Genomic DNA, 12075 nt, shown 5'->3' on the forward strand with positions numbered 1-12075 from the left:
CCGCGACCATAGTTACTATTTCCAAGTGCAGATGCAAATTTTCCTCACGAATGCCAACTATGGATTTTTCGTCATATATGCATCTAAATTTCAATTGTTCTTGAAAGTTCATCGTAATAATGAGTTTTGGGAAAAAAATTCCAAAAAGGCAGAAGAGTTTTTCGAAAATGTTCTAGGACCGGAGATAATCGGACATTTTTACTCACCGAGATTTTGAACCAGATTTTGAAAGAATGATTTAACCTTAATTCATTGCATTATTTATAAATAAATTCTAACATTAACCAATCCTAAAGTGTGTTATTTAGTCAAGAAAATTACTGAAAAACTTGATAATTGGATATTTACCATGCTGAATCAAGCCCAACTGGACCTCTATCGCAATACTGTAAACCACGCTCACTCGAATTCGTCCGAAGAGACTGATCTGGATAAGGACATCGTTGAAATAAAGGTCGTCTTGTACAATCTAAGAAAGCATCTAACGTGGGTATACAAACTAAAAAGTTAAATTTGTTTTTATTTTGTGATCCACTCGACGGTTTGTACAAAAAAACTTACCTTTGTTATGGTTATTGCTCAATATTTACAAAAAATATTCGAGTACACTTAACTTCAAGGCTCATCTAATTAAAACTGATTTCCATACAAGATAGATTAAAAAACTTTTTTTTTGTTGACAAGTGCGTTCAAAATAAAAACTCAGCTGGCACCAAAGTCACGGCTCATGTGATTTACACTGTTAGGGTATATGAGTCATAATTGAGTACTCACGCTGTTGTACTTATTTTTGAGTAACACGTTTAAGATAAAGATTTGCGCATAATAATTCAAGCAAAACAATTTAAATGGACCAAATTTGCCTGATCATTTTGACTAAACTTTGTACTCCGATATTAAAACATATCCCGTTATAAACCTAACTTTTGTGTTTTAAGCTGAATTGCTAATTCAAAAATGCTTTTGGAATGTAGCAAAGATATTTGTTTATGAGGTAAAGTAAAGACTTTTGTTTTATTATTTCCGTTTCTAACATCTAGCTGACATTTAGGTTGATGAAATTATTGACGGACACAGGTTAAAAAGTGCACAAGCAAGAGTGACAATCATGTGCAAAACATTAACTCCGTTGTGCTCGTGGTTTAACAATGTGATTGGAAGACGTGTGCTTAAAATCCCAGATTTTTGTCGTAATGATCCTATGCTACGTTCTACTTCATTTCGAATGGATGCTAGAGCACGAGTTCTTTCGATTGCTGTCGAGCTAAGTTGCTTTTTCTTACTTGATGAGTCGGGTACCTTGAGAATAGCTCCTTTGTCCTGAACAGCCTTCCTTATGGTGAAGCCCCTATCAGCTAAAACAATGTCGTCCTTGTGTAGGTTTTCCAAAAAACCACAGGTTTCAGTTAAATACTTATCAGATGTTCTACCTGAGTAGGGTTTTGAAATAAAAGAAATGGACCCAAAAGATGTTATCCCTATCAGCTCCTTAACTGTGTGATGATGTTTGTACGTACTGTACATCTTTACAATTGCATCTTTAACTCCTGGTTTCTCGGTAAACACCTCAAAACAGTCGAGTATAACAGCTATGGGTGCATTATAAAGTTTATGAAACTTAGCGGGGGTGTTCGATGCTATCAGATCAGGCGAAGGCCACTTAACTAAACCTTTAAGTTGCATGTACATAGAGTATAAACCGGAATAGAAGTAGCGGGTTACCGTGGCAGTACAGACCCGAAACAAAACTGACAATGTACTAAAGCATAGACCTAGCCTAATGTACATAAGTACCATAATTATAACTTGCTCCTTGCTCAAAACATCAGAAAACACCATAATTCCTGGCCTTACAAAATCAACCACTGCTGCTAAGGTAATATAACTCGGTAATCCTGTCAAATGTGTAACCTTGCGGTCGTTATCTTGAAATGAATGAAGATCCCACCGAAAGCACTCTAGAATTTTGTTCTGCTTCTCTACCGTTTTCTTCAGCGAGCAAATTTCAGCGTCTTTTTTCTCAAGTTCTTCCTTGTACTGTTGTATCTGTCGGAGTAACCCCAAGACATTTTCCCTGGAAATGTTTTCCTCGTTTTCTTGGTCGTCAACGTTCATGTCCTCCGGAACAGCTTCGTCAAATTCTCCATGCATGTCCTCCGGATAAACATCATCTAGCTGTTCATCGTGGATCAAACTGATGTTTGTTTGATCAAGCTCGGAAGGGTTCGTAATATTATTGTTGTTGGTGTCTTCATTAGGTCCATCATCATAGAAAAGGTATTCCGAGTCGGGCACATTTTGAGGAGCATCTTGTGAAGTGTGCTCTTCGAGCCACTCTTCATCGCACTTGTCCGAGGCCCAATCTAAAATTAAAAGGTTGACCGATTTAATGAATCTTAAATTAATTATCATTTTTATGTGTTACCTGGAGAAGAATCTAGAGAAGTATCCACAGGATTTAGATTTATTGAAGGAACCCAATCGATATTTGATATATCGTTAGGAGGAGCAGGCTTTCCTGTTTTTAAAATAAATATTGGTTAATATATCCAATTAGATTTATTATATTTTTTACCTGAATGGAAATGTTGGCCACAAACAAAGTCCTCTTTGTGTTCTACTTTCAGATTGACCGCACTAATCCACAATTTTCGCCTTAGAACTTCTCTGGCAAGGTCCCCCTTAGGAATTTTGTAAAATCCAGTGTCGGTTTTTCTTTCCATTGCTCCACATTTTATAACAGCACATTTTCGGGGCATTTTCGCAAATAATTTAAATAAACTTCAGGTCGAGCTTCGCCTGGGAGAGCCTGCGGGACAGCTTTATCACTTGTTTCGTCCGGCCGAGGTTCTTCGAGGAGTGGTCAACTCGGGCGTGTTCCGAGAGGGCCTGCGGATCAGCTTTTACACTTTTTTGTCCGGTTCTGGTTCGTCGAGGAGTGGTCAACGCGGGCGTGTTCAGAGAGGACCTGCGGGACACTTGTTTTGTCCGGTGGAGGTTCGCCAGGGAATGGCCAACTCCGGCGAGATGCCACGAGGGCCTGCTGGACAGCTTTTGCACTTTGTTTTCGTCCGGCCGAGGTTCTTGGAGGCGTGGTCAACTCGGACGTGTTCCGAGAGAGCCTGCTGATCAGTTTTAACACTTTTCTGCGTCCGGGGGAGGTTCTTCGTCGATTGTTCGGCTCGGGCGTGTTGTCTAGAGGGCCTGCGAAATGTTTATCCAGCTTGTGCGAATTAAAAAGAAAAAGATAGAAAAAACAGCTACGCGCATAAACTTTTACGATCACGCGGGTTGAGTCGTCGCCATACTTGTGAAAATTTTTGACAGATCGATCAAAATGGTTTTCTTGAGCTGTCAAACCAGACTTTGACAACTCCGGCGGTCAGCAGGACGCAGCCAGTGTTTGCTGCATTATCGATTCCTCCATTAATAAAAACGTGGATTTGGGTCATTTTTGTCATTTTAGTAATTTTTGGTAATTTTTGTCATTTTGATGATCTTTGTCATTTTTGTTATTTTTTCATTAAAAAAAATGGTTTGTTTAATATTGCCTTTTTTGTGTAATTCTCAAATTAGTTTTCAAAAAGACGTAAGAGCCAATGATAAACAAAGTCTATTTTGCATCACTATTCGACCTACTTACGAAAAACCAATTTCAAAAATGCTTGAGATTGTTCATATACACGTCTTTTAAGTGCCCCAAACTAAAAATAAATGAAATTTACAGTTACAGTTTGTAGAAAAAAGAATATTAGAGTCGGAGGTCACGATGACTCTTACGGCTTTTTGAAAACTCACCGAGAATTTTACTTAATAAATGTGAACCTGTTACTATCATTTTTTTCTGTAAAACACTATATTTCTAGCGTTTGTTTCGAATTGGTCCTATAAGCTATTGTGCTTCATCTGTTTATAGGATCATTTAAAAAAAACTCTAGATTTCCAAATTTCAAAAAAGAAGTGTAAGTTAAACAAAAAATAAATGAAATTTTCAGCCAAATCGGTGCAGATTTGGCTTTTTCAACAAATTGGCCCATATGTGGTTAAAATGTGTGATTTAAACCGAAAATCATAAAAAAATGTGCTGAATTGATGAAATTTGGTGATGATTTCATACATTTTTGTCATGAAATTATAAATTTTATATTATTTGATTCATAAAATCGTGAACATTTATTCACGCTAGCTATTTTTATTTTACTTTATCAATTTGAGCACGACTAATTGCTTACATTTCATGAAATCATGAACTTTATTCATGTTTACGAGTGGATTTGGTCCCACTTTCACTGTCATGTCTGTCTGCAGAAACGTCCTGTTGTGTTGAGATTTGGCATTTGTTGTGTTAATCAATAGGACAGCTGTCATAAGAAGAAAAAAAAAACAGCAGTGATTTTTTTATCAGAATTCTTCTAGCGCAATTGTTTCGCGATGATTGTTTTGTTTACAATTTTTTTTTTCGTTGAAAACTGGATCTGCTGCTCGCTGAGTGCCGCTACCACGTTCAACTAGATTTGTGATCATATTTCTTGAAAGCTTCAAATTCTACTGATTCTACACGTGTTCCACCAACCTACTGCGACCGCGATCACAACTGTCAATTTGCACCCCAAATTGCAACCTTCACCGCGCACCTGTGCTCAAAAAATGCAACCACCGAAATCCAACATGGCGCCCGACTACCCTACCTTCTAGCTCGGCAAAAACCTTTGCTCTTCTTGTCACTGCGCTCTCTCCGCCGCCGCACTCTCTCACCAAACACGCTTTTCACTTTTCAGAACTTTTGCAGCAGCACGCGTCGCGTCGCGACGCTGGTCCGGCAGAACAAAAACATTCCCTTCCGAAGCGGCCCCGGAGGCAGTCGTCGTCGTTCGGCTTACTGCGATTTCGCGCCCGCTCTCCCTCTCTCTCGCTTGTCTTTCGGTACCAGTGAGAGAGCGCTGACTCGTTTGACAAGCGCTCCTGCGGAGCTCTGGTTTCAGTTCAACGAGGGCGACGCGACACGACGGACGGATAAAAACGGTCGTTCCTGCAGCTGCTTCGTGCGCGCGTGTGTGTGCATCGTCGTTGTGTGGGTGTGTTTGTGTAGCGTTTTGCTAATAATTATACTCTGGCTTGCTGAGTGTGATAAGGCCCCGGTCGAGGAAAATTTTCGTCCCGTTGTCCGCGGAATCGAGGGTCGGTCGGTTGGTTTTTGGTTCTCCGGGTGATTCCGTCGCGTTTTCCGGTTCCGGACGTCCGTGTCGAGGGAGTTGTCAAAAGTATTTCGTTCGCTCGCGTTGCTTTCTGGAAGTGAAAAAAGAAGTTCGCACCTGCCAATCGTAGCAAGCCGCGAGTATCCTTGCCGAACCGGAAGCTGCAGCCCGAAAAGGTGCGCGAAAACCAGTCGAAACTTCCGGAAGTTGCGTGTCGATAGGTTAGTTCCGAATCCGTCCCAAATCAAGCTTCCAATCCGGAAAACCCGGAGACTTCCCCCTGCTGGCGTTTATCAGCCCGGGGGCATTTTCGGACCGATGGTGGTTCTGAAGGTTCTCCTTCTTGGCGTTTATCGATTCCGACACAGACGACTGGGAAAATCGGCGTTCGGCACACACACACAGACACAACCAAGCCCCGGACTCTCGCGTCTGGGCCGCACACCACCATGTTTGTTTACGTTTTTTGTTTGGTTGTGTCAGTGGGGGAAAATTGATTTTATCGCAGCGGCAGCAGCAGTGTCAAACGCTTGCTGTTCTCGAGTGTGTTTTGATGAGTTTTGCGGACACGGGGGTGCTCTCGAGTCGTAGCAGCAGTAGGGCCGATCTGCCGGGAGATTGCGGAACCGATGAAGAGGGGTACTTGTCGTCGTCATCGTCGGAAGAGCTTGGTGATGAGATGATTAACAATTTACGGCCCGGATTGAGGAGTTTACAAACAATGCAGAAATAGTTTTAGTCAGCGGGAAAGGTGGACGATAAGAAGTTGAATGTCAAAGGATGGAATACATTGTGTGTGTGTGTTTGAGCAGGCGAGGAGACCGTCATAAACGTCAAAGAATCTCAAACTTGTCCTTTTGTCGATTTTAATAAGATCTAAACGTCAGAGTAGTTATAGCGCAGACAAAACCGGTATGGCTTAAGACCAGTTTATATAGTTCAATACTGACTTGCAGAGTAGGAATTAAATTCAGAGTTAGATACTTGAAGTTCACGTCGGTGTTAGGGAAGTTTGGTTGAAACCCCAAATAATTGAGTATAGAAACGTTACAAACTTATTCGATTGAATTGATTTTGAAATTGCGGTAACTACCTTTTTCCAATTTTTGACAAAGAACTTTGTCCTAAGGTTTCTATACGTGGTGTCAATCCAAAATTTTCGCGAAGCGAAAACGTTACGTGACGAATTCCCCTCTCGGCCAATTTCCCCTCTTTTTGGTGCACGCCGGTTGGATGAACGAACGTTTCCCAATCAGTCAATCGAGAGACGTGAGATTGATGTATCTAAATTCACCCCCAATCCACCTCATAATTTTCGGATCGTCGACGAGCCAACAAAACTCGGCTCGGTCGGTCCCGAAAATTCATTCTATTGCTGGACGTCGACGAGAACACATCAGAAGCAGATGGCCTGGTGGCCCGGTAGCAGACGGCCTGGAGGTCTGGGAGCAGATGGCTTGGAGGCAAGGACCAGCTAAGACATGGCAGTCGCGGGAGTCGATCATTGGAACTGGCCACCACCTGGACTGGAGCGGCCGGAGGCCCCGGGGATGTTCCGATGGGGGGACATTTGCCGAACCATAAGAGTAGGGGCAATATGGGTATCAAACTTTATGGTAGTTATGAATCTAGTGAATCTTGGGAAATTTGGACCAGACAATGTAATCGAAAATTTCAACAACCATCTTGCAAAGTTCTTTGTCATACTGGTCATGTGTAACATAACCACCTGCACCTTTTTTTAGTTCCTTTTCGTTGCTGGTTAGGTCCAAGGCGGTCATTTATTTTTCTTTTTTTTTGTCTAGAGTATTTCATAACTACATTGTTTTAAAATCTATCAACTGTCTAAATTTTTCTAATATTTGCAATTAAATTTATTAGAAGGAAGATAAACACTAAAATTAAATTTCTTGCTTGAAAATGTTTCATAAATGTGGCAAAACAAAAACCAAACTGTTATTCGCTGTAAAATGTTTTAAAACAAATTTATGGAAAACTAGTTCCGCGAGGTGATTTTTTGTGGCCCGTGGACCCATTTTGAATTATTATGTTAAATGGCCCTTTGATGCATCTTTAAGTGATATTATAATTCCTTAATTATAAGTACATGCCTTTTTGTGTGAACCATTTCAATTTTTGTTAATTTAAAATTAATGATTTTTTCATACTTTGATCCCAATTATATAAACAAATATTCGCATCGCTTCGCTAGGAGACGGTTATTATGAACAAATATTGTGTTGATAAATCTATCTTGTTTAAAAAATTTAGGTATTTAACTCGTTTAAATGTTATTGAAAAGAGTAAATTTTGTCGAAATTTTCATCAAACATTTTTGGAAATGAGTTATAAACATTCGAATTCGATTAATGCAGGAAACTGTAAAGAAAGTTAAAATATAGTCCTTTATATGATAATTCAAAAATCATTGCGCATTTTATTATCCGGGCCTCAAACTTATTTGGCACTTGGAAATATTCCACTCTTGATTTGAACTCATAACATGTGGGTTTCGTATCTGAGTACCATACATCTGATTAAGACAGAATTAAATTTATTGAAATTTTGTTGCAATTGAAGGAATAAGTTTTGAAAACAACAGCAACAGTTTATCATTAAAGTTTTTATGAAAATATAAAATTACGCACTTTAACAAGGTTTGTTTCACCCATTCTAAAATATATTTGTTTACAAAAAACATCATACCTTTAATTTTTCAAATTTGGCCCGCCATTCAAAAAAAAAAATTGAGCACCCCTGTTTTACAGTTTTTCCAACCTTTAATCATATTAATTTCGTATATTTTTTAAACTATTAATATCATATTTCAACTATAAATTAAACGACAAATTTCATGCAAAAGAAAGGCCCAAATGAAAAAAAAATCCGAGTAAATTTTGTAGACCTATGTGAGTTTTGTAAATTTTCTGAAGAAATCATCAAAGTCGTTTCGCTGATAGGATATTTTGCCTAATTCTATCTTTTGCTTAAAAAAAATGTGCTTTTCTTAAAATGAATGTAAAACTCACAAAAACTTGTTTCGAAAAACTCTGTTTTAGCTGATCTTGTTAAAGAGAATGCAAAACCACACATAATTAAAGTATTCTCGCTAACTGGGCTGAACGGAAAATTACGAGGGGACAACCGACGCATTTTTTTTTTGCTCTGATGAAATATAAAAATAAAGGTTACCAAAAATAGTTTACTTCAACTGTTTCTTTAATTGTGACTTGAAATTAAATAAAAGTTTGATAAAACTTTTCTTATTTGCTGAACATGAATTTAACATCCACTAACCCCTCGGTTGTTTCGGTTTGTTTTGGTTTGTTTGTTTCAGGCTAGAGAACCATTCCTCATTCCTAATTAAAATAAATAGAAATAAATAAATAAATAAATACACTGCAGAATACCATTTAGCATTGAATCAACCATACTCCCTATGGAAATAGCTGTTAATCAAAATAGTTTCTGTCATGAAAGGCTGCGAGTTATTTATGTTTTTTCAAATTTTGTTTCAAAATCCATTTTTGAAAGCGCTTAAAATATCTCAATTTATGAACTCAATAATTTTCCAAGGAACTACTATTATTCAGGAATCTGCCAATGTTTCAAAAAATGCACAAAAAATAGCCTGTCCCATTTTGAGGTCATGTCGAGGAATTTCAGGTGCTCACTTCTTAAATGATAGATTATGATGTTAGGAACAATGCTTTCCTAGACAAGAAAAAATAATAAAATACTTTCTCGCACTTCGATTTACTGTCACTTTTTTGAACCAATTGTCAAAATCGCTTGGAATCAAAACAAAAACTATTTTAATCTGGTGTGTATCTTGCTTAAACGATAGGTTTTTGTCTATAGGTTAAGATGCACTATCAATATTAGACCAAATTTTAAGTTTTTGGCTTCTCCCAGGCTGATTTATGTTGACAAAATCGCATTTTTTCATAACTTTTTTCATAAATTCTCATTTAATTTAGAGTAGCCCATTTTTCCCAGCAAAATTAATGCATGAGTAATTTTTCTGGTACTTTTGCACCCGACCCTCTCCGATTTCAATGAAACTTTGTGGTCATGTTAAGCTAAGCCTATATTAGCCATTTTTATGTATATGGAACCAATTGTACTCGAAAATAACATTTGAGAAGGGCGTATGTTATTTAAATATTTTTGTATTTTATAAATTTAAAAATTTGTGTATCTCGAAGCCGTTGCATCGTATCAAAAAGTGGTCAGAGACAAACTTGTAGGAAATTGGACGGGCTTTCTGAAAAAAATACACTGAAAGAAAAATACACGCCACTTTTATGAGATTTTTCAATTTTTAAGTTTAAAAGTTAAATTTTAAGGTGATGTCACGATTTTTTCTCGTTCAAAATGTTTGAGGAAATACGACGAAAAATGCAGGATGCTATGTCTCTCCTAAAAAAATACAAAAATCATTTACTAAAACTGTTTTTTTTTCGAAAAGTGGTCTAAACGTCAAAATTTTAAAAATCGTGGTCCTCCAGACAATTTTACATAAAAGTCTCCATATTGACCATTGTCCTATGTCCAATCCTTGTTAAGATACAGCGGTTTAAAAATTAAAAAAGTTGAAAAAATAGTTTTTTTGGTGGTTTTTATTAATTTCTATATGACAGACTTGATTTTTCAGTCTCGAAGCTTTTCAATTTAACTCTTTTTAATAATTACGTAAGCTTATTTGCTATCAAGGTTTCTACCACACTGAAAAAAAAATCTATTTTCAGTTATGATCAATGTAATTAACACCCAAGCTCGGAAAAAAGGGAGAATTTGTAGGGAAATTCTCCCTTTTTCTCGAGTTTGGGAGTTTAGGTGTTAAGCTTATATCTGCAAGTCAATTCATTCAATTGAAAAGCTATCAAAGACAAACATATGAGAAATTGGACGAGCTTTCCGGTAAAAATACCGCTATCGGTTTTTAAAAATTTTGACGACCACTTTTAGAAAAAAATTGTTACCGTAAATGATTTTTGTATTTTTTTTAGGAGAGACATACCATCCTGCATGTTTCGTGAGCCTTTTTGTAACATCTTAGGCTATTTTCTCAAAAAATTTGATCGAGAAAAAATCGTGTCATCACCTTAAAATTTAACTTTTAAACTTAAAAATTGAAAAATTTCGTAGAAGTAGATTGTATTTTTTTCAGAAAGCCCGTCCAATTTTCAAAAAACATTTTTGTATGGAGCGCCACCAGAGAAAATATCAAATATTAAGAAAGCTAGTTTTGATTTTGTTCATTTCCGAACGTCAATTCCCTTTGATCAATTTCTAAGCAACCTGGGCTGGACAATCACGACATGTACATGACGAAATCCAGTCCGCAACCCGCTAGGATCACCAACTCCATGTGAATGCGAATGTTCAGCAAATTGTGTGATATTTACGATTTAAAAAAATGTTAATGTAGTAAGGGTCTGTTGTCTGCCCTACTGTAGGACTGATTCGAAAAACATAATGAGGTTCAAAGTTGAGCAGATATACACTCTGATTAAAAGAGCAACTGATTTGATAAAGTCTGTCAGGAAATTTAATTTCCACAAGCACCATGTGTCCTGCTGGAGTACTACCAGACGTCCTACCACGTGTTGTTACGCAACAGAGCCACCACCACCATCATCATTGTTATCATTTGTGCTGAAATGTTTCTCATTTAAAGAACCTAAAAATAAACAGTTGGAAAAGAATCGTTCAAAAAAGGATCCAACAACTTTAAATTCCCATAATAGAAAAACTCACAAAAAAGGCGCCTTTTGGCAATAAACATTTCCCTTCTTTCCACCCCCTTTACACACCACCACCACCGAGAGTGTGACATAATGGCAAATGACATAATCGAATCAAATATCACTATTTCATTGCAGAGTCCAGAGATCGAGTCCGGAAACGACACCACGAGGCCCGATAGAATCAACGTCGCGTCGATTTCTGTGTTTTTTTTTTCGTTGTCTAAGGAAAAAGGGTTGTGAAAAGCTCGACTTGGAGGAACCACTAGAAAAAAAACAACAGCAAAGAAACGTTTTCAATTTCGTCCTGTCCAGTCCTGTCTCGGAAAAATTCTGTGATTTGTGAAAGGAAACAAGTGAATAAGAAAATGTCTTTAATTTAAAACAAAAGTGGAAACTGTCTGAAAGAGTTGATACTGTCCCGGCTCTGAATCGCTTCAAGTTTGGCCCCGCAAAATCGCCCCAATTCAGCGTGTATTTGATGCGTCCAAACAGTTCCGTGTACGATCGGTATCGCTGGAAAAAGATGGACCAACAACCGTTGGAGCGAAATCAGGCCAAAAGTGGCGGCGGGGATAGCGAGGGTGGTCACAAAATTCCGGTGCTCACGGGAGGGGCGACGACCACCAGCGGGTCGCCTCCCCGGACGGGATCGGGATCGGCGGCGTCGTCGGCCGGAAGCGGAACCACCCCCGTGGCAGCGTCGCCCTCGCGACGGGCCGGAAAGCGGAAGAATTCTGCAAGTGAGTACACGATTTTGATTGTGGTGTTAAATATCAGGGGCCCGTTGCCCTAATGTTTAGGCTTAGGGTGGTTTGTTCTAATGTCCAACACCGATGCCATCTGCTCTTGTGTTCAAAAGTGGGGCTCTTTGACTCATTGTCCAATACAACGGTCTTTTCATCTTTGTTCAAAATCAGGACCGTTACCCTAATGTCCAAGACTACGGTAGTTTATCGTAATTTTAAAAAGGACTCCAATGCCACGGTCCACTGCTCTAATGTCTTAAAATAGGGCTTTTTGATCTAATCTCCAAATCAAAACCCGTAATGGTCAACACTACGATCCTTAACCCTATTGCCCAACCAGGACCTTATATCCAATTCTACAGGATCCCTACACAATGTCCT

At 38.4% G+C, this 12075-nt stretch overlaps 2 protein-coding genes across 8 annotated transcripts in view; one reads left to right on the forward strand and one right to left on the reverse strand.

The window, feature by feature from the left end:
• Positions 1-349: 349 nt before the first annotated feature.
• On the reverse strand, positions 350-3422 carry LOC120416937 (uncharacterized). Of its 3 annotated transcripts, none has more exons than XM_039578855.2 (4): positions 2576-3422; positions 2426-2518; positions 562-2363; positions 350-481 (listed from the first exon to the last, which is right to left on the reverse strand). In XM_039578855.2, the coding sequence occupies exons 1-3, from the start codon at positions 2757-2759 to the stop codon at positions 1048-1050; spliced, it is 1593 nt and encodes a 530-aa protein (XP_039434789.1). In that variant the 5' UTR covers positions 2760-3422; the 3' UTR covers positions 350-481; positions 562-1047. The 3 variants fall into 3 exon arrangements, with proteins under 3 accessions (XP_039434789.1, XP_039434788.1, XP_039434790.1); XM_039578854.2 differs by having other exon boundaries at positions 363-499; XM_039578856.2 differs by having other exon boundaries at positions 363-499; positions 562-3422.
• Positions 3423-4983: 1561 nt separating this feature from the next.
• The window catches only part of LOC120416935 (double-stranded RNA-specific editase Adar), a 110122-nt gene continuing 103030 nt past the window's right edge, over positions 4984-12075 (forward strand). For 2 of the 5 annotated variants that reach the window (XM_039578851.2, XM_039578853.2), the window contains exons 1-2: positions 4988-5416; positions 11084-11688. In XM_039578851.2, the coding sequence (XP_039434785.1) occupies positions 11427-11688 (262 nt within the window). In that variant the 5' untranslated portion in view covers positions 4988-5416; positions 11084-11426. Of the gene's footprint in view, positions 5417-11083; positions 11689-12075 lie in introns of all 5 variants that reach the window. The other 3 variants (XM_039578850.2, XM_039578849.2, XM_052706617.1) reach the window with 3 other exon arrangements.

Source organism: Culex pipiens, chromosome 1 (genome assembly GCF_016801865.2).
Source record: "Culex pipiens pallens isolate TS chromosome 1, TS_CPP_V2, whole genome shotgun sequence".
Classification (NCBI taxonomy): Eukaryota; Metazoa; Arthropoda; class Insecta; order Diptera; family Culicidae; genus Culex; species Culex pipiens.